General features: G+C 40.3%; 1 protein-coding gene across 1 annotated transcript in view; it reads right to left on the bottom strand.

The window, feature by feature from the left end:
• Positions 1 to 23,759, bottom strand: part of LOC144762972 (fucolectin-1-like) — a gene marked incomplete at its 3' end in the record, with an annotated part of 705,880 nt that overhangs the window by 495,465 nt on the left and 186,656 nt on the right. The window contains exon 2 of the mRNA XM_078648285.1: positions 14,681 to 14,748. Within this exon, the coding sequence (XP_078504411.1) occupies positions 14,681 to 14,747 (67 nt within the window). The remainder of the gene's footprint in view (positions 1 to 14,680; positions 14,749 to 23,759) is intronic.

Below are 23,759 nucleotides of genomic sequence, written 5' to 3'. Positions count from 1 at the left end.
AATTTCTTTTTCAGGGGTGCAGCAGGGTGTTCTTGAGATACCCCTGCACGCTTGAAAAAAATCCTATTTTGTGATGAGCTAATTGCTAATCACAAATTGCAACCTTCATTCCTATGAGCCTCCTAGCCCATGGAAATGAATGGGTAATTTGCAATTAGCAATTTGCTCATTGCAAATTAGGAATAGTAAAGAATTGCTATTTATTCCTTAAAATTTGCTATTTAGGAAATGCAAAATAGTTTGATGGTACATATGGTGGTTCATCTGTAACAAGATAAGAAGCTTAGGGATACATTTATGATGACTGGCGCAATAAAGTGCACATTACTTACTTCATTGGTAGGCCTTTACATGTATTATCTCATCTGTATTCTTCATCAAGCGTAACTTTAATCTGCAATCCTGAGTAGGCCTCACCTTAAACAAACCTCTGGATAGGACACACTTTATTGTCATCCTGGATTAATCATTTAAAATGCTAGGGACAGATTTATGATAGGTGTATGCCTCTTTTGTGCCACTGTGCGTCACTTTTATGATGCAGCGGTGGTGCAAAAGATTTGCTATGAGGCGACAACATTACAAATTGATGCATTTAGGCAGATATGTCATGGTGTAAAAAAAACGTACCACATAAAACCCAAGCAGCAGTGATGCAAAAGATGCACCATGTCGCAAGACAGGCCTCACTTGGGGCCATATGTATCAAGCTAATTAGCATTCGCAAAGGCCGAATTTCTGCGAATGGTATGTATCAAACAAGTTTGATGCAAAATAAGGAGTAGCAAAATTTGCTACTCCTTATTTTGCAATTGCACTGAAGGATTTGCAAATTTTGTGACTACTTAAATGCAATGTATCAAACAAAAACTATGTAAAAAATGACATTAAGGATTTGGAAACTATTGTGGTAAATTGGTGGTAATTTGTGAATTCTTTTCAAAAAGCTTTTTTTCAAAAAAACAAAAGGTGCCATATGACGCCAACACATGCCCTTAGGGCATGTATGTGTGCCATATGCCCCCAAATTTGTTTTTCAGGGGTGCAGCAGGGTGTTCTTGAGACACCCCTGCACCCTTGGAAAAATTCCTAATTTGTGATGAGCAAATTGCTAATCGCAAATTAAACCTTCATTCCTATGAGCCTCCTAGCCCATGGAAATGAATGGGTAACTTGCAATTAGCAATTTGCTCATCGCAAATTAGGAATGGTAAAGAATCGCTATTTATTCCTTAAAATTCGCTATTTAGAAAATGTAAAATATTTTGATGATACATATGGCAGTTCATCTGTAACAAGATAAGAAGCTTAGGGATAGATTTATGATGACTGGCGCATCACCAGGGATGTGACAGTCATCCTGCGCCGCTGTTCCGCCACCCATGGTGTGCTGCATTTACAATGCGGCGCAGCATGGGGCAAAAACGGCACAGATGCGTGACGCATCTGTGCCGTAAAGGTGGCGCATTGCTGGAGTTGTATCGCAAGTGCGATGCAGCTCCAGCAAGGCTCAGGGGTGCCCCATCTCCACAATGCTGCGTCAAGACCTATGCCAGCTTCAAGCAGGCGCAGGGTTTTGACGCAGCTTTCTCCTATCTGATTGTAAATGCGGCACACCATGGGTGGCAGAGCAGTGGTGCACGTTAACTGGTGCATGCCTGGTGATGTGCCATTTAATATAAATCTGCCCCTTTACATTTAAGTATGTGCAGGGGACACACAGTCGGTGAGGCTTATCCAAGGTTAAGAAGAGATGAGTCCTGTTCAGTGAAAAATTAGACATAGGCTTCACCTGCTCAGCATTGCTGGACATGGCTAAATAATAGCTGCAAAATGTTAATCTTGTTAAACAATTTTACTATTATAATCTCTGAGATTTGTCTCTTACTCTGCAACATCTCATTGTTGTTATCTTTCTTTAAAGATAAAGACAACCTCAACATGAGCGACAATCTGCAATCAGTTGATTTTGACCTCATCATTGAACTTGTAATTGAAACATCAGTGGATGTTGATCCTTTGGATGATTTAAATCCTGAGGATGAAGAAGAGCGTGATGAGGATGCAGATTTGTCCGAATTATATGATATAGGATGGGAAGCTGACCTGCTTGAGCCTTTGGAAATATAAATATTTATTTTTAAAATTTATAATTAATAAAAAGTAAAAAGGTAAACCGTTTAACTTAAAAATAAAGACACCTTCAAAAACAGGTTATGTGTAGTGTCTTCAATAAAATATTAAAATATGCTCATAAAATTAGATCAGATTCACATATAAAATAGCATAGGTAACATAAATATAAATGTCATTTCTTTTCTGGTATTTCTGTATTGTAAAATTGCCAATGACTAAAAAATCTTCAAATTAAAATGTCAAGTAGTGTGTTAAGTTTTTGATCACTGTTATTGATTTACTGTTTGGTAATAATGTTTAATAACATTTTTTATTATATTTTTCCACAGATTCAACTGCAGATCATTTCAAGATTTCACCATGCCTACAATAGAAAGACAGATAAAGGCTGCAAAACGTCAAAGACAGCAGGTGAAAAAAAAACGCAGCAGTCCTCTAACAAAAAGATTTCTCAAGCCACGAAGAAAGCACCGGGTAAGAGCTCTAAATATTTCATAAGAAATATTTGTAATAAAAAAAATATTACTACAGAAAATGTTTCAGTCCATAAAACGAGAAGGAAATCAAATGGAAAGAAAAGGACAATGAAAAATGTTACTGCTAGAGCAAGAGATAAATCTGTGCATGATAGTAGAAGGAAACAACAGTTTAGGGAGATTCGTAAACGAATGTTCCGCAACAGGATAATTGGCAATTTGTTAAAAAATATTAAGAAAGGTCAACAGAAACTAGTTTTTTATAAGAGAAAAAAAAAAGTTGAGAAAGTTATTGATCAGGCATTTGAAATTAAACGTAAGTTATTTATTTTGATAATCAATAGAATTAGGAAGCTAAACAAGGCAATTTTTGATTTCAAAAGAAATAGTAGATGGAAGAGAATAGTTAATCGTAGTAATTTTTGTGAAGTTTTTTCTGGAGAATGGATGCATAGTTCAAGCTGTGAGGCATTTTTTAATGAGGAGAGTTATTTCCAGGATAATGATTTGGTGCATGCAGTTGACACCAGTGGTCGTGCTTATGAAGTGAAAGATGGTTGTCCAGTTGAAAAAGAAAAACTTGTGACAACAGAGGCAGAAGAGGTGTTAGGTAATGAGGTTTTAGGAAGACGTGCTAAGGGTCCTGTGTACACCTGGAAGTGTAGTAGTATTTGCAGTGTGCGACAGGATTCCATCAATTTGCTTTGTGATTTTGTACGGTCATTTAACAAAAAAAGTTTGAAGCAGAAAATGATGTTGTTGCAAGAATTAGATCCTTGCAGAGTAAGAGAAGTGACAGGTTTGCATGGTCATTCACTGGCTTGTCTTTCCAGGAGAGTATGCCAGAGTGTTTTTCATCATTTCAGGATGCTAGCAGTGCATCATAACAAAGTGAGGAAATTAGTTAGAATGTTGTATTATGCTAAGAGTCCAGCAATTATGCTGAAACAATTATGCGCTGCTCTTTAGCATGGTTCTGAAATAGATGTGAAGAATATATGTGAAGAAATTGAGTTTTGTTACTTTGGAAGTAAAGAGGAGAATGTTGAAATTGAGCAAGAAGTAGAGGGTCATGTGGAAGATAGTGTACAGGTTTCCAGTACAGATAATTTCCAGAGGGAAATTGCGACGTTTGACGTGAAATCAAGTGAGAGGCCTAATTTCACTTGTGTGTGTTGTCGACGCACTTATTATAAGAATCAGACTAAGTTAGTGGATTTATATGCAAAAAGTGAAAGGGAAAATAATAGTGAATGGAAGGATTTTGCAACATACTTGATGGTAGAAAATTGTTTTGATTTGGGATTGGATCAACGTGTGTGTACTTATTGTTGTAACAAATTAAAACAAAACCAGATGCCTGCTAGAGCAGTTCATAATAATCTGGAATTGGTTGAGATTCCTTCTGAATTGAAGGACTTAAATACTTATGAATCTATTTTGATTCAAAGTATCCATCCCTTTCAGGCTATTGTAAGAATGGAGCCAAAGACAGGGAAATTGCCTCCATCAGATTTACAGAGAGGATTAAAGGGAAGAGTTGTTTATTTGCCTCTAGATTTCAAGAAAAACATTAACACAATTGGAGTAGAAAAAGTGGAAGAGGAACCTCTGGTTATCTTAGTTAATGGGGTTCCGACAAAGAATAAGAAAATATGGCAAGATTTAGTAGATGTTAGGAAAGTTAAAAAGGCAACATTGTATTTGAAAAAAAATAATAAATACTATAAGAATGTATATGTTGCAGAAGAGGAAGTAAGTGAGGAAGAGGATAGCGATTTGTGTGCTGGTCAAATTGAGAAAGTAGAACCCTCTACTAGTGAAGAAATATATGAACATTATAGTGTTCATCCTTTGCATTCCAAGGAAGTCATGGGGAATGCTATTGAGTTGTTTCAAATGAAACAAGCCAAAGGGAGTCCCATTAGTGTTTGGGAGGAAAGTTTGGAAGCTCGGTGTTTCCCACAGCTTTTTCCAACAGGTCAGGGAGGAAGATATGATGAGCGACCTCATCAAATTCCTGCTTCTGAATACCGGACTTTGCGATTGTATGCAGGAGATGCTAGGTTTCGACAATGCATTCCTTATTTGTTTCATCTCCTGTTTGAAAGCGATCTGTCTGGACTGTCATATGCAGTGAACCACATCTTGAAAAGTGGTATACACATGCAAAACATCTCGGCAAGTGACTTTATGGATAAAGTCAATGTCCAAGATAGTATTTTGGATTCTCACCTGATTAATCTCATGGCGTGTCAGCGTGGTACTAATGAGTACTGGTACCATCGTCATGGTGATTTAAAATGTATGCTGAGGAACTTAGGTACTCCCACATGGTTCCTCACTCTGAGCTGTGCCGAGTATGGCTGGGAAGACTTACTTGAATTTCTACGAGAGGCAAATGCTAACGTAGATAACATCGAATTCAAGACACCTGGAGAACTGTGCTCTTTGGATCCAGTCAATGTATGTAGGTACTTCAATCATAGATTTGAAGCTATGATGTCTTTCATCATGAATAAGAAGAATCCACCTCTTGGAGAGGTGTTGGATTTCTTCTGGAGAAAGGAGTACCAAGCAAGAGGTGCTCCTCATATACATATGTTGCTGTGGATCAAGGATGCACCTAAATTTGGAACGGATCCAGAAGACTCAGTGATGAGTTTCATCCAACAGTATTCTACGTGTGCTGTTCCAAACGCAAAGGAGAAGAAAAGCCTAAGAGAAAAAGTTCTGCGTTTCCAAAGCCATCGATGTGGAAAGTACTGCCGTCGTAAATTCCGAAACAAAGACAAGTTCTACACTAAATGTCGTTTCGGCTTTCCACGACCGGTGATTTCTAAAGGAAGAGTAAACAGTTTGATGTCTTCGTTGCGACACAATGTCATGAAGAAATCACCTAAAAACACTTACAATTTGAAGAGGAACGAAGAGTCCAAGTACATCAACGACTACAACCCGGTGATTTTGTCCATGTGGAATGCTAACATGGATATACAGTTTATGGCTGATAACTGTATGGCTGTGGCTCGGTATGTGACGTCTTACATCACCAAAAAAGAGAAGACAGAATTGAAGGATATGTGGGAGGACATTTCCCATGAAAAGAGCCTCAGCAAGAAGTTGTACAGTTTCAGTCTGAAGATGTTGTCGCATCGAGAAATCGGAGCGTACGAATGTTCTGACCGGTTGTCTTCAGCAAGTCTCTATGCCAAGTCCAGGAGTATCGTTTGGGCGAGTCTTGGTCTTGCTGCAACGCGTAATCGAGTTCTCAAACCTGTGCGGGAAATTGAGTATTTGGCGGAAAAGGAGCCAAACAGTACCGACATTTTGAAGACAAACATGTTGGATACATATTATCCAAATCGAAGCAGTCACCTCGAGAATGTTTGTCTGTATGAGGTTCTGCAAAATTACATATTCAAGAGGAACATCAAAGAAGATACTGAGAAAGGAGTGTATGCTGTAATAGGAAGTGAGGGATGTCTGGTCAAGCAAAGAAAATGCCACTTGGTAAACCATCGAAAATTGAGTGGCGAATCTCCTGAAAAAAAGGAGTTTTTCTATTTAGCACTTTTGCAACTTTTCAAGCCTTGGCGTGCAGAAGAGGAACTGCTTGGAGATTTTCTCTGTTACGAAGACTCTTTCAATGCCGCCAAGGAGACCATATAATGTCCTGCTTTTCCCAAATATGTAGAAATGTTGAATGCGGAAATTGAGCAGGAAGCAACGATTGCAGCCGAGATTGCCAGAGACAGTTCTCAGGACAGTCAGAGTTCTGCTTCATTGAGTCAGGATCCACTAGGAGGACCTGTTATCGAAAATGAAGCTGCCACTGCTATGAATGAAGTGGAAAGAGCCATGGCACATGCTCAAGAGGATGCGGTTAACTTAGAAGAGTTGGAAAGGCAACTCAACGTTGAGCAGAGGAAAATATATGACGAAGTTACCATGCAAATTGATCATGGATTAAGTCATGATAAGAAAGAGTGCTCATGTACGTCGTTGAAGCCTGTCCGACTGTACGTGAGTGGAGAAGCGGGAACTGGAAAAAGTTTCCTCATTAAAGCAATTTCATGCTATTTGCAGGAAAGGACAGAGTCATCGCTGTCTTGTGTTGTCACTGCTCCAACTGGACTCGCAGCACATAATATTAAAGGGATTACTTTACATCGTTTACTGATGCTGCCAGTGGAGCATGACAACAAATTAGAATATCACAAGCTATCTGGAGATGCTTGTTTTGAAGTTTCAAGAATCTTGAGGAAAATGAAACTTCTAATCATTGACGAAGTAAGCATGGTTTCCAATGTCATGCTTGCCTTTGTGCATTTGAGGATGCAAGAAGTTCTCAAAACAGAGTATGATGTGTTATTTGGTGGCAAACACATCATTGTTTTCGGAGATCTTCTGCAGCTGACACCAGTGAAAGGGCAACCTGTGTTCAAAATGCTCACGCATGAAGATACCAGGAAGTGCCTAGGCAGCATTGGCAACGTCAATATATGGTTAAACTTCAATTATGCTGAACTGCATGAAAATATGCGTCAGGCGAAGGATGAAGTTTACAAGACTATTCTACAAGATGTTAGAATTGGAAAAGTGACCGAGCATGGGAAAGAAGTTTTACATGCACGATTACTGTCAAATTTATATCCAGAACAAGATGTTGTGCCTGAGAATATTTTTCAGAAAATTACTGAAAAGAAATCTGGAATATGTTTGATGCCAACTCTTGCAGAATGTGCCAAATTTAACAACAAAATGTTGCATTTAGAAAAGCAAGAGATTGTGAAACTGGAAGCTATTGATAGAGTAGAGCATATGAGATCAACAATTATTTTGTCTGAGAATCTGAAAACAAAATTGGATTCATTAGAGAAGAGTATATCTAAAACTGCAGGTTTTGAAAAGACTCTGAATGTGTGCTTGAACTGCCGTATAATTTTAAGAAGGAATTTACATGTTGAAAGAGGTCTGGTAAATGGATCAATGGGTAATGTTGTTGATTTTGTGAAATACAGAAATAGAGATGGAATTGAATTTTTAAAAATTAAATTTGATGGCATTGAGGAAGTACAGCTAATTGCTCGTTGTTCTGCTAGATTTTTGCTTGTAAAAGACTTATATGTTCGCCGTAAGCAGTTTCCTGTTTGCTTGGCATATGCGGTGACAATCCATAAATCGCAAGGTTTAAGTGTAGACAGTGCATTGGTGAATATTGGCAGTTCTGTGTTCAAGGAGGGTATGGCATATGTGGCATTGTCACGAGTTAGAACTTTATCGGGATTGTATTTGATTGAGTGTGATGTCACAAACATTTGTGCAGATCTAGATTGTGTTAAGGAATACAATAGGTTAAGAAGAGAGTATGCGCCACATTTGCCTCAGTTTCCTTTGTTTGAGAAACGTGTGGTAGGCCGGAAACGAAGAAATGAGAACAATACTGGGGAGGTTGTAGCAAAAAGACAAAAAGTCAATGAACCTAAAATTACAAGCAGAAACAAAAAGGATTCTGTTGAAGATGTTGTTGGTTTTCAGTTTGAAAACAGTTCTGGTGTCAACTGCTATGCTAATGTAGTAATTAATGTTTTGTTTTCTCTAAAAAATGTAAAAGAAGAGATTGTGGTCAATTCTGATCAAAGATTTTGCAGTTTGTTAAATTCTGTGTTAGAGAAATGTACCACTGATAGAAGAAACATAGAAAGTGTGTCTGAAATTCGAAATCTGTTAGACAGATGTTCAGGCCAAACACAATTCTCTCAAAATATTCAGCAAGATTGTCAGGAGTTTTTAATGTATATGCTTGATGTATTACATGCTGAAGGTGTAGATGTAGATCAGCTGTTTGGGCTTTCTTATCAATGGCAGCATGACTGCGAGAACTGTATGGTATCAAGTACTACTGGTGTAGACTCAGAAAGATTTATATATTTAACTTTGCCAGACAGTAAATCAGTCTCCTTTAATAAGCTAGTAAAAGCTGCTAATCACAACATGGAGTGTAGCCAATGTAAATCTGAAATGATGTCCACATTATTTATACGAACATATGGCCAGTACGTCATTTTAATGTTCCAACGATGTAGGCCTGATGGAACAAAATTGACAACTTTAATAAAAAATTTTGTAGCTTCGCAGTTGTCAATATCAGGAAGGACTTTTGTAACTACAGCAATTATATATCATGACGGCCCTTCAATAACATCAGGACATTACACAGCTTATTTAAAGTCTAGAAATGGCTGGTCATTCTGCAATGATTCTGTTTTAATTTTCAAAAAAAAATTGCCGTATGACCTTAAAAACTCTTACCTGGTGTTTTTAAAACCAAAATTTTAGGGAAATAATCTCGGGATGTGCTCTGTGGAATTTCAAGAAGTTCTAATGGCTCCTACACAATTTGGCCTTGAGGATAGGTGTAGTTCAGAGACATAACTTCTAATCATAGGACTGGACATCATGGAGATATATGTGCACTTTGAATGAGTTCAGAAAAACTGTTTCTTTTTATAAGCTAATTGAAGCAGCCAATCAAAACATGGAGTAGAGGGAATGTAAGTCTGCAATGCTGTCTACTGTTTTACATTGCTTTGTGATTAAAAGTGATGTAGAGAATTAAATAATTGTAGTAGTCATAGAGGTAGTGTAAGTCTGCTTCATATTAAGCAGTATCAGTGTCATAGGAAATGTAGAACATGACTGAGCAAGAAGGGGAAGATATTACTATTCCAGGATTGTGAAAATGATCTTCAACATTTTAATTCTGAAAGTTGCGGAAATGCCAAATGATGGGATTGGCTTACAAGAAATCCAAGAGTTATAAATGGCTCTGACTAGATTTGGCCTTGTGGAAAATTGTGGTAGAGAGCAAGAAGTCATTTATTGCATGTAACGTGTTTTTAAAAACGATGGAGGTTTTCTTTCAGAAAGTGGCGGGCTGAAAGTAATAACAGCACAAAAGAGTGTAAGCTGTTCATAGGACATCCTTGGACATCATGGAAAGTAAGTTAACTTTAAGGAGTTCTGAATTTTGATTTCTGATGTTGTATGGGTTTTTTAAACACAATCATTTTGATTGTGTTTTTTTTTCCCCGCTGTTACATGATGAATACCTTCAAGTCACTGTTTTTAGTGAATTTTGATACATTCTGAGAACAGCAAAAATAAACCATTTAACATGTATAATTAATTCTGTACTGTTTGCATTTATGATGTATATGTAGAACTGTGTAGGAGGCATGGAGAAGGTGAGGCTTCTGTAAGTGTCAAAGTTGTTGCATGCAGTGCTGCACTTCTACGTATTCTTTCATATGCTGGACTACATCTGCACAATGAGATACCTAAGCAAAGGAAACACAAGTGATGTGATTGTGAAATGAGCAAAATAAATTGCACATATTTCAATTACATCACCTGTCTTTCCTATCATTATGAATCACATTGTGCAGATCAAGTTTAGGTCTGTCCAGGGAAACATAGGAGGTTTCTACTTTGTTGAAGAGTGCAGTGGACATGACTCACTTCATTGGTAGACTTTCACAGATATTATCTCCTCTGTACACTTCAACAAGTGTAAATCTCATCTTGAACTCTGAGTAGGCCTCACCTCAAACAAATCTCTGGATAGGAGACATGTTATTGGCATCCTGAAGCGACACTTTTCTGAAACAAGAGCAATGCAAAAGATGCACCATGTTTTAAGATAGGCCTCACTTCATCTGCATCAAGATACTGTTAGTTTAAAATGTATATCTTTAGGACTGTGTAGGGGACCTGGAGAAGCAGAAGCTTCTGTCAGTGTCAAAGTTGTTGAAAAACTATTTGTCCTTCAATCTTTTCCCTTGTCTTTTGTAATTTTTAAATACATGTTTTAATATTTTTCAAATGTTGGTTCTCTCTTTCACAGATTGAAAGTATAAAAATAAAAAGTGAATAATTTAACGGCAATTATAAGGTAAATAGTTGTACTCTTTTCGTTACATTTCTATCACATTCACCTACTATTAGATCCAAAGCTTCACTTCTTTAACCCTCAGTTTCCTGCCTTTGCTACTTTCCTCATTCCTTTCTCTATTACCTACTTACTCAACTCCTTCCACTTTTTTTCTCAGTCCCTCTGTTCTCATAGTTCCTCAGTCTTGTTCACTCACTCCGTCTCTATTACTCTTAGTGTCTGTGAATTACTTTCCCACCTTTTTTTTTGGACCGCTTCCCGGGAAGTGGCCCGGTTCGCAAACCAGCAGCGTTACGGGAGTCCACCATTTTGTGTTTCGGTCGAATCAAGATACAAGATGGAGGGCAAATAATGTTCAGAATGGGTAGAAGGGGGCACGGTAGATGTATCTTGACCCCCTTGGTTTTCTGAGGGTGGCTGAGGAGGACCATAGTTCTTCACTCTTGTTCACTCTCTCTGTTTCTATTAATGTCACTGTTTATGACTGATCAAAAAATTTTTTTTAAAAAAAGAACAGTAACTATAAGGGAAGGAAACAGACAGTTATGTTAAAAGAAAGACAGCTATAGGGAGTAAACTAAGGATACTGTTACCCGCAATCCACTGCTGTTGATGTTACTGACCATGTCATGAATGATGTAATATGTGACATCATCAGCAGTGGATTGTAGGTAACAGTATCTCTTGTTTACTCCCTAGAGCTGTCTTTCTTTTCACATAACTGTCTGTTTGCTTACCTTATACTTACTGTTCTTTTTTTTAAAAAATATTTTTTTTGGTTAGCTTCCGGTACGCGTACCGGGTAGCGCTCCGGGGAGCGAACTAAGAGAAATAGAGGTTGGCAGAGTTCCAAATATTCTACCAATTTTTTTGTAATGGGGAGGTAGTTCTGAAAAGAACTTTTTTTTTTATGTTTTTGTTGTTTTATATTTTTTTTAGTATTTTTTAAACATTTTTTTACTTTTTTTGTATTTTCTGAACGTTTTTATATTTTTTTTGATTTTTTTTGGGGGGGGTAAACAAAAACGATCCATTGTAAAGGGCTCAACAGGAGCAACAAAAAAAAAAGAATTTATTTTTTGGGGCATCTCGGACAAACATTAACATGATTCTGAATAGCTCTCATAATCAAAATGATGCTACTTTCCCTGTAGCAGATGAAATCGCCGCAGTGCACGCACACTTGCTTCACGTGCCCAAACAACATTTGAATGTTTGGGATCATCTCCCTCGCCTCTGGTCCCGACACCTCTGGAACAACCGATCTTCTTGCCTTTGGGAGGGGATTTTGTTGCTCATCACGTAGCTGGGCAGCACTATAATTATTTGGGTGCCACCTACTCATATGCCGATGCATAGTGTGATTGCCGTAACTGTATTTTTTTTCAGTTCCCCTTGACAATCTATCACCGCATATACGGCAAAACACGTAGCGTGCATTCACTTTTTTTTGCCCCTCAGGAATTCTATAGAATTGCCAAATGTAATTCTCTTTTCGGTTGTACCTCCTGGGCTCCTCTGGCAAAAACCTTGGCTCTTCCTCCTCTTCCTCCTCTTCCTGTTCTTCCTCTTCTTGCAAAATTACTTCAGCAGGTGGTCCTCTCTTTCTTGGATTTGGTGGAGGTGGTGGGTTAGCACCAGCTGAAGCTACTAATGAAGCCATGTCAAAGTGTAAATAAAGGGTCTTTCTCTCACCAAGATGAAAGTCAGAGTGAGGAAAGAAGGAGGGGTTTTCATCATTTGGGAAAAGCAAAAGTTCTAAACCAATGAAAAGTGTTCATTTTAGATCACATGACCTAGTATTACATCATTAGGAAACCAAAAGTGAAATGAACCAATGAAAAGTGTTATTACCGAGTCACATGACCTGCTGTGTTTACGTTACGCGGTCCGGGCCGCGCCGCGGATCGCTTCCGGTTCGCGTACCGCTGCGCTTCCGGGTACGCTAACGTAGCACGTAATATGACGTATTACGCGAGAACGCGAAACGTCATGCTGACGCGACGCGTCACGATGTTGTTTTCTAACGCGAGAGGTGCGCAAACGGAACGTTTACCAGTTCGCGGACCGGGTCGCGCCTCCGAATTGAGCTAACGGGAAGCTAACCGGTTCGCGTACCGGGAGCGAAACAATAAAAATAATAAAAAAAAAATTGTATTAAAAACATGTAAAAAATATTTTTCTATTTAAAGAAGAATACATTGTAAAGGTTTTGATATTAGCTGTTAAAAAACCAATGAAATTCACTGAAAAAACCATAGGTTATAGACCATATATAGTTAGGAATTAGCATTTACAAAACCTTGAAAATTCACTGAAAAAACCATAGGTTATAGACCATATATAGTTAGGGATTAGCATTTACAAAACCTTATTTTACTCACACAAAACCATTGAAATTCCATATATAGTTAGTTGTACTAACTATATATCGCGCACCCGCAATCCACTGCTGATCATGTCACATATTACATCATTCATGACATGGTCAGTGACATCACTGATGACATCACTGATGACATCTCAAATGACATCACTGATGACATCACTGATGACATCTCAAATGACATCACTGATGACATCACTGATGACATCTCATTTGACATTACTGATCACATCACTGATGACATCATTCATGTGATAATACGATGAACCTCTTCAGACTCTAATATAACCTTAGATACACTCAGTGTAAACAGACACTCACAGACTGTCACTCATCCATGGAGTTACTTACACACCTAGTCAGTCATGCAAAGAATCAATCACACCTCCATTTTCACAAATATACAGTTATACACACCTTACTTATTCAAACATATACTAAAACATATTTACTCACTTATACAATCCTGGATACAAGTGCACAATGATCCATACAGCCACTCACACATTCACTGGCTCTTATGCACAGTTATTTATATATGTCAACTCTCACATGTACTGTATTTTACATATGTACTTACTTTGACATGTAGCACTGAGATATCTATTCACTCACCAATACAGTCATGCACACAGTCAACCGCCCATACAGCTGTTTCCACATGCACTTTTGAACCCATACATCTATGCACAGAGTCATACACCTCCCAGCCACCCACACACACACTCAGTCTCCCATACAAATGCTTGGGCAACCAATCAATAACCCATATAGTTACTCATATAGCTACTGATCAACACATGCAGCAGTTTACAGAACAACAGACATAATGATGCACAAATTAAGACAGTTTAGTCACTAACCCATGCACTCAGTGAGACACATTTAACCACTCACTCATACAGTCAGTCATGCACCTACTAAATCCTTCATCCAGACACTTATACATCCACTCATTCTTAAATATGTAAGACATATTTTAACTTTACAGAAAAATACAGTCACTGGATGTTGTCATCAGTGACGTCATCAGTGATGTCATTTGAGATGTATATATATGGGTTTTTTTCCCCACAAAGTGATCCACGTTAATTTGAAGCACTCCCCAGTGGGTGCTCAGCATAGGGGCCGGATCCTGGCCCTAATTCAATACTCTGAGCAGGCTTTTTGTTTGATGTATTCCTCGTATAACACTCCACTAACAGGTTTCATCCTTCCACTGCTTTTCTCACAGTCAGTGAGTCTTTCTTTACTTACACTTTTTATAGCCCACCTCAGCCTTAAAATATCATTGTGGGAGATGTTGTGTATTACAAACAATTGTTTTCAATACACTACATCTCCCACACTGTCACTTTAAGGTTGAGGTGGGCTATAAAAAGTGTAACCACTTACCTTTTTTTGTCCCTCAATATTCTGTCAAGGGTATTACTGTATGTCCATATTCCTAGCCTCAATATTCCGTGGTACAATACTTTCGGAACATGCTGCATTATAATATTTACCGAAGATCAACCTAAATCTAGTCTTTCGGTGTCTAGGAGAGAAACCAGGTGCTTCCTAGGAGAGCACTGTGGAGAGAAAGTCCAAGAGAGATGCAAGTGCTCAAGGACTTAGTCAATGGTCATTTGAAAAGGAAAATATAATATAAAGATAACAATGAAAATGCAGCTTTGTACATTGCAAATAAACTCAATAGTTTCTAATAATGGATATTTACATTACCTATCACTGCTAAATCCATGACAAACAGCAGCTTGCAGACAAATGCAGTTGCCAGATCAGCTTTCATTCTGCATATAAAAAAAGAAATGTTTATCAATTTTCATTTCAATGAAACTGGAAAGGAAGCAGAGGGCCACCATGAACATGGAGGAATCTACTGAAACAGAGGACTGGGCAAGATTGGAAAACAAGTGACCCATTTGATTAGGTCACCATTTAAAATGACAACCTCAGATAACTGAAACATGCTTTCCCCTTTCTTTTAGGCCCTGCAGAATTCAGCAGGATTTGCAGAGTTTGAGGAGCAACATATTTCAAAAAGAATTTACATTTACTATAAACAGAATGTGTCAGAGTTTCACCTGTAAATCGCCATCGGTGGAGGTGTAGGTGTCCCCCATATTATTGTAAATAAACTAAAGGTGCTTGTATGTTAACTATGTATCTCAATGCTTTGTCAGCAAGTAGTCCTTGAAGGGTGTTTTTAGAAAGCTCGTGCAGGGTACAATTCATTCTGAGTTATGCGCTTCACATCAGACAGACTTCTGGCTTCTCACAATTCGAGGACCCCATACAATGCTTAATTTCTGGTCTGAGTAGGTGAGGTTTTAGCTTCAGGTCTCTCTAAGTAATAGTCATTAAATTATACATACTGCGCGCTTCAAGGGGGAGCCATTTTAGAGAAGAAACAAAAAAGGTGATATGGTCTCCTTTAATTATTGGTTAGGAGCTAGCTAAGACCTTTTGATTTTACAAAAATGCTAGCTACTGTCATTGTGAGGGACAAACAGTCCATTGCATTGCGGGGGCGGGAGTAATAGTTAGCTCAACTAACTATAACTGGTAAATTTCAATGGCTTTCTATGAGTGAAATGTCCAACTAACTCTAACGTCCCTGAAACCTATGGTTTTTTCAGTGAATTTGTAAGGTTTTTAAATGCCAATTTCTAACTATAACGCCCCTGACACCTATGTTTTTTTCACGGAATTTCTAAGGTTTTTTAAATTCTAATTTCTAACTATAAGTGCCTGAAACCTATGGCTTTGTTCAGTGAATTTCTAAGGTTTTTTAAATGCTAATTTCTAATTATAATGTTCATTAAACCTATTTTTTATCTTTGTTTTTAAATTATCATCCCATTCTCTACCTGGTCAAAACTGCAAATCTCACAGCTTTTCCATCCATTCCTTCCGTCAAACAAATCACCACAAACGAGAGCCACAACTAACGCTAATGATATGCAACGTTAGCATTCATGTGGAAAAAAACTAAAACACCACTTCCCCATATTTTCAACGACCAGAAAAATCTGCAATTCAATCCAAAATCAGGCGATATACTGAGTTAGCAGTAAGAAATTAACATCAATCTTTAACTGGTGTAAGGAGGTCGACTATCTGCAGCGTGAATTGGACCCAACTCACAGCCATATCTAAAGACCAACATGTGATACAGCTACTGATCAAGCAGCTCCAACACCCAACAAGGCCACAACACTCAGCGCCACAACCACCAGAACCTTCCCCCGGACCACCCCCTACTACCAATGACGCTGCGCAAAACAGGACAACGGACCTTCCCAAAATGCGCTGGCCCATCAGCCACAAAATCGCTGAATGTTGGGAGATGTGGCAACCAAATATGTGTAAGGGAGGAAAGTCGCCCATCAATAATAATGCACAAAATGCCAAGTGTACCGGTGATGTGCTGCACAGACCTCACTATGCAAAGCACAAACCTCTCAATGTGGAGATATAGTATTGATACTTGTAGTATAGTGCACAGTGGCGCAACCATGTTACCTCAGGCAGTGAGGAAGATCTTGATCATGCATCTGTGTTGTCCCCCCCTGGAAGCGGAAGCGGAGTAGGCTGGTCCAACATACGCCACTACAGCGTGCAAGTAAGAATAAATTGGTCAGGCACTTGGCGTGGTTCACTTGTGGAAGACCAACGAGTCTGCAGAGCAGCGGTCCTCATCCTGCCACCTGCCTGCTGCCTTTACCGCAGGACTCCTCGACACAGGACCCCCACAAACCCAGCAGCACAACACCGCAGACTTATGTCTGTACCGGCTACTGGCTTCGATCTACACTGCGGAGAGCAGGGCTCACAATTCAAATGCAGTGGTAATTGCAGATGACGCACTCCATTTCACAAGTGCAGCCCGCACAGACCACACATGATCACAGGCTGCGCACACGCTGTGTGCTTCAGGTGCTACTAACTCCCTGCACCATAAATCATCACCACATGGCTTTATCAAGGTAGAATTTATTAGACAAAAGACATTGCTCCCAGTGCGGCCCGCCGGGACCACGTATCATCGCAGGGTGTACACACGCTGAGTGCTCCAGGTGCCACTAACTGTGCAGCTCAACTCAACACCACACGGCTGTGCCCCCATCCTGACCGCTGCCTCCAGCCTACACTGGAGCTAGCACGGTTCACAATGCAAGATTAGTAGTGATGCAAATTGTGTAAGAGACTATAATAGGTTACGAATACCAAATGCTCCCAATCTGTGCCGCTCAAGTCAACGTCACGTGCCTGTGCGCCTTTAGTGACTGCTGCCTCCGGCCTACACTGTGGAAGGCTGTCAACATGTGGTACCAACTAACCATGTTCCACACAACCGGATCCCATATGTGTAACTGTGTCCTGAGTCCTGAATGGCAGTGTCCCCAACTTCATGGCAGTCACCATAGCACCAGACACCCTTCAACCAGTGAGGGATGTTTGCATATAGAAGGCCAGCCAAACATGGTGCCAATAAACCTGCACTACGCAAGCTGGTGTGGCCACCAACATATGCACGTGGTTGTGGGCCCTTGCTCACCGCTACCTCTGGATTTCACTGTGGAAGACGGGTGACCCATGGTGCCACTAACCGTCTTCAACATAAGTCGATCCCACATGTGTAAATGTGTCCTGATTCCTGAATGGCAGTGACCCCAACTCCATGAGACAACCACAGCACCGACTCCCTTTGATCAGTGGAGCATATCTCTATATGCAACGGCGGCGACACGTGGTGCCACTAACCTTCTTTAACCCAAGCCGATCCCACATGTGTAACTGTCTCTTGAGTCCTGAATGGCAGTTGCCCCAAGTACGTGGCAGCGACCACAGCACCAGACTCCCTTCAATCAGTGAGGCATATTTCAATATGCAAGGCTGGCAACACGTGGTCTCACTAACCCTGTACAACACAAGGAGTAACATGTGGTGCCACTAACCCTGTTGAACACAAGCCGCGACACGTGGTGTCACTAACTCTGTTCGACTCAAGCCAATCCCACATGTGGACCTGTGTTCTGAGTCCTGAATGGCAGTGACCCCAAGTCCATGGCAGAGACCACAGCACCAGACTCCCTTTGATCAGTGAGGCATATTTCCATATGCAAGGCCGGCGACACGTGGTGCCACTAACCCTGTACAACACAAGGTGTGGCACGTGGTGTCATTAACCCTGTTGAACATATGCCGTGACACGTGGCACCACTAACCCTGTTCAACAGAAACCAGACAGAATTCTTTAGACAGAAGACATTGGTCTGAGTGAGGCCCCTCCTGAACCACGTATCATCGCAGGGTACGTACACGCTGAGCACCAAAGGTACTACTAACTCACTACACCATGAATCATCACAAGGAAGACTGAACATTTTTATGTCAGCAGTGAGGAATACTATCACTCAAAAATCACTCAAAAATACTTATAATATAAAAAAGAACAGAACAATTGAAGTACATTAATGATTACAATGTGGTGATTTAGAAGATGTGGAATGCAGATATGGACATATGATATGTTGCAGATAACTGAATTGTTATTTCTCGCTATGTCACGTCATATATTACCAAGTCTGAGAAGACCGAATTGAAACAAAAGTGGGAAAAAATTTCACAGGAGAAGAGACTTAGCAAAATATTGTACAGCTTCAGCTTAAAAATGCTTTCACATCAAGAAATTAGATCCTATGAATGTTCTCATCGATAGACATCTGCAAGTTTATATTCAAAGTCGAGAGGTATCATCTAGATATGTCTAGGTCTTACTGCGACACGAAATGGAGTTTTAGTATAAATCATTTAAAACAAGTTTTTGAAGACATAGAGTTACGTTTCTTTCATAGTCAAGAGAAGATTACAATGTGGTGATTTAGAAGATGTGGAATGCAGATATGGACATATAATATGTTGCAGATAACTGAATTGTTATTTCTCGCTATGTCACGTCATATATTACCAAGTCTGAGAAGACCGAATTGAAACAAAAGTGGGAAAAAATTTCACAGGAGAAGAGACTTAGCAAAATATTGTACAGCTTCAGCTTAAAAATGCTTTCACATCAAGAAATTAGATCCTATGAATGTTCTCATCGATAGACATCTGCAAGTTTATATTCAAAGTCGAGAGGTATCATCTAGATATGTCTAGGTCTTACTGCGACACGAAATGGAGTTTTAGTATAAATCATTTAAAACAAGTTTTTGAAGACATAGAGTTACGTTTCTTTCATAGTCAAGAGAAGTGTACAGAAAATAACAGTTTGATAAGTATACGTGTTGAAGAAGACAAGTAAGCTAATAGTGATATGAAGTTTCAAAAAGAAATAACATAATGTAAAGTAGTTTCTAATGAAATCTCAAATAAGTATAACGTCCCTCAAATCTTCACAATATCCTTTTAGTATCCTTGCTTCATGAACTTGTTTAATATCACGTCGTCCAACTGAACCTGAACTATGCAAGCCAGGGACACATAGTCACACTAACCCACTTTAACACAAGCCGATCCCACATGTGTAACTGTGTCCTGAGTCCTGAATGGCAGTGACCCCAAGACCGTGACCACAACACCATACTCCCTTCGATATGTGAGGTATATTTCCATATGCAAGGCTGGCGTGTGGTACTGAATATTCTGGACCCGTGTCAAAAATATCGTTGTACCATGACGATTTTGGTATCAAAAGACCGAGAATGACTAATATACCATGTACAAGCATTTACGTAATTTTCGAGTGACGAAATCACCCTGAAACCGTAGTTTTCGTCCTGAACCCTCTGGTTCCATTTTGTGTAACGGCAGCCATTTTGTAGGTTGCCCTCACATAGGCCGATGACTAAGGCCAAACACGATTCTAAAGGACACGTACACCTTCTTTGACTTCTCTGCGACCTAGGCAAGCTGACTCCACTGCCTGAAGCCAAACCTGCCCGGCCAGTTCCTTTCCCAGTGGCCGACCGAGATAGCATCAAGGCACAGCCTACCATAAACCTTTTCATCGCACACAAACCCTGCCTAATCTTACACACACCTGTCCCTGCTCCTTTCTTTATGACTTGCTTTACGAGGAGGAGGTGCCCGTTTTTATTGGGGGTCCGTCGATATCTGATGAAAATACTGGGCATTGGCGGATAATTTATTGTGGGCTGGACGAACTGAAATATGGGCTTGTCATCATGACTCTGCTTTTTCTTTGTAGTGAAAATATATGTATGGTCAACTCTAAAGTAAAGAATGTTTGCCCGAAGCATAATATTTTGTATAAAAAGAGAAGGCTGGCTTTGTAAGATGCAGCAGTCTCCTGAGAATATACACCGTGTTGTACTTCTAGGATTCACTGTTTCTGGCTGCAGCCAATAAATTCGATCTTTGACTTCACCTAGAAGACTCTGTGTTTCTGTAGTCTAAGCAGGAAGGACCCAAAGTCATAAGGTGTACCCTGGCACCGCTGGGTTCCGAAAAACCCAGTACTTCAATTGGCGCCCCACGTGGGGCTTGATTCCAACGGTACCGGTCCAAGCCAGAGGTTCATGAGGAGCTTCGTGTGAAAATTCTGGAGGAAGGCCGCCACTTCATCGATCCCTGTATGTCGACGTGGTCCGAAAGTCTTTGCTGCGAGGTTCCCCGCTTCCCAACGGCTATGAAGGACTGCTGCCCTGGCTATCGCCCTGCTTTGGACCCTTGATGACTGGTAGAGCGAAACGATAGACGAGTCTTCTGGTGACGTCATCGATACCTCAGTTAAGTATAAGTGGAGCGTCTCCCAGTCCTTAGTTTGGTTCTTAGTTTGGGTATCCCCTTGGGATCTTTGATTTGGAACTTGCAAGTACCAAAGCCGAGGGATTCGTGTATTCAAGAAACTATCGTATTCGATAATCCTTTGAAGTTTGAAGCTAGACAAGAGAGCGAAGATGCCTGGTCTTAGCAGACTTGGAAATTTGTTTTGTCTTGGTTGTAATAATAGGGATTCCCGATTGGAGGACTCGTGTCCGGTTCCTCCGATTGGAACTCCAACGTATGAACTGTATGTGAAACATGGCGTAGGCCCCATCGCATATAATGAAGTATGGATCATATACACCAGAAAGGATGGTGTTTAAAAATGGCCCCAATACGGTAGTTTTGACACAGAAATACTGGATAATCTGGAGGTCAAACTTTTTAAGAAGAAAGCCCGGCCGGCAATGTTTGACTCTTTCCGCCTATGGCGTAAGGAAGCCAAACAGAAAGAAATTAAATTAATGATGAAAAATAAGAGAGAAAGGGGTATCTCGATAATGCAAGCTGCTATGCAGTTTAAAGATAACGAAGAAGAACAGATGATTGAGCAGTTGCACAGGCAACGTAAAATGGTGATAGATAAATGCTACCCAGTTTTGCCGCCTCTTCAGCAAGATGCAGCAAAAGAACTTGAGAAAGATCCTCTAATGTCGCATTTGTTGAGTACGCCACCACCTTATGCGCAGAATGCTACGGCACCTCCGCAACCTTTAGTTGCGCAACCTTTGGTTGTATTGCCTCCTGCTCCTCCACAACCGCCAGCTACTATTCAGTTGGCTCCCATTCCTCCGGTGCAGCCTCCTCAAGGGCCACCGGCTTTGACATCTGTTCTACCTTTACTTCCTACAACTTTAACCACTATATCGACTACCACTCCTGGTATTCCTTCTGACACTGCCTCTGCGTCTGCCTTGCCTCACTCTGCTTTTCCGCCTGTCCTTTCATCGACTTCTCCCTCTGTTCGACAAAGAGTGGCTAGCACTGTTACTAGTCTTCTATATCCTTTCTTTGGGGTGACAAGTACGACCCCTATCTCAGAGCATAAACAGTTACGTAGCCAACTGCCTGATTCTAGAGAGAAGGAAACGTTGAATTATTTGGCACACAAATGAGTTACCGACCAGACGAGATATGAGTTAGAGTCTGTTATGGATGTCTTCCATCAGTGGGAAGCACCGAAACAGAGGTACGTTTTTGAGAAAATGTGTGCTTTTCTGTGTGAGGATTTAGAGGAAAATGATTTGGAGCCTAATCCGCCCGAGTTGAGCCGCGTACGGTTCGAGTTTGCAAAAGGCACGATTGTGGGTTCTGATGTTGGGAAAGCAATTGCGACATTGTTGTCATTTAGGAGTGAGGTGTTTCTCGTTCATTGTTTGAGTCTGATTCCTCTGTTAAGAAGAAGGTAAGACAATATCCCATGAGAGAAGTTCCTCCAGTATGGAAGGAAGAAGTAGTGGCTGGTCTGAATAACGTTCCCCCAGCGATACCAGCTCACTTTCAGCATGTGTGGGTACATGTTCCATGGAAGCGAGCTGAAGTTTTGGCCCTTAAACAGACTTTACCTGATCCTCGTAAGAATCCTGCAGGGTGTTACAAGGAATTGTCACAGACTGCAGGTTCATGCATCATGAATTTAGCTGATATAGACAAGTTGTTTGGGAATGTTGTTCCACAGCCTTTATGGGGAAAGATTTGTCATGCAGATCATGATCAAGAGTTAGGTGACTCATGGGCTAATATTACTGCTGCAGATGGCCGACAAGTTGGTGGTGCTAAACCTGAGCCTTTAGTAGCAGATCTCCCTGGTAGGATAATTGATTATATGAAGACCTTAATGCACGTGATGCATGTGAATTGGGATAAATTGTCTGCGTGTAAGCAGAAGAAAGACGAAACGGTGTCTGATTTCTTCACCAGGTTTGAAGAAACGTTTGTCGACCACAGTGGTCAAGATATGAGCACAGAAGGTGGTCAACGGTTGTTCGTCGATAAATTTGTGCACAATTTGCTTCCTGAGTTGTGTAAGAAGTTCAAAGATTCAGAGAGTTCTTGGGCTGTTTCCTCTTCAGCACAGATATTGGCTACTGCACAATATTATGAAAATAGAAAGATGAAAAAGATAGAGCCGACAAGAAAACTAAAGAGATAAAGACAAAGGTTCTTTTACAGCAAGCGTATCCGCCACGTGGTGGTCAGAATAACTATCAGCAACCTCAACAGTTTCAGAGGAACTCGCAAAGAGTCGAGAATACTCAACCACGTGTTCCTGTAGGTCCCAATCAGTGTTCATATTGTAAGGAAGAGGGTCATTTCAAGTATAGTTGCCCTATTTTGTTACAACGCGCGAATAGTGTTTCTGGCACAAGAGGTCGAGGTGTTCAACAAGCTCCTAGAGGTAGAGAACGTGGAAATGTCCACCAGAACGTACGTCCCCTTCCGCCTCAGAATTCAATGAATAGTTTTGATCAGCAGAATAACGCGTCTGGTAGGACGACTCAGTACTATGCTGATGATTACTATGCAGAAGATGAGAATATGGAAGGTAATGGTTGCTAGGACAGCCATAGACAAAGAGAGGGAGTTGTTTCAGTTCCAGTAGATCAGAGTGGACCTTACGTTGAGGTGATTACATCAGGTGTATCTGAGCCTTTTCTGTTGGATAATGGTGTTATAAAGAGTTCTATTATGCTCTCAAAACTCCCTGGCGCACCTTTGTCTGGCAAAATTAATGTTTCCGTAGGTTTTTCTGGCGCCCCGGTTAGGAACCCAATTTCTAGTCCTATGTCCCTTTCTGTTGGACCCTGTGAATTCAAAGCATCCCTTATTTTAATGACAGGTTGTGGTGAAAACCTGTTGGGATTGGATCTGTTGAAACGATTGTATGCGACATTGTATTGTTCTCCTTCGGGAGTACATCTTACACTGGGTAAGAAAGTGATCTCTCCAATGTACTTGTCGAAAGACAAACTGCCGATAGAGTTGTCGTTCCTTCCTGATATTCTTT

This window comes from Lissotriton helveticus, chromosome 6 (assembly GCF_964261635.1).
Source record: "Lissotriton helveticus chromosome 6, aLisHel1.1, whole genome shotgun sequence".
Taxonomy (NCBI): Eukaryota; Metazoa; Chordata; class Amphibia; order Caudata; family Salamandridae; genus Lissotriton; species Lissotriton helveticus.
The sequence above is the reverse complement of the archived record's forward strand: the minus strand, read 5'-3'. Positions and strand labels throughout refer to the sequence as shown.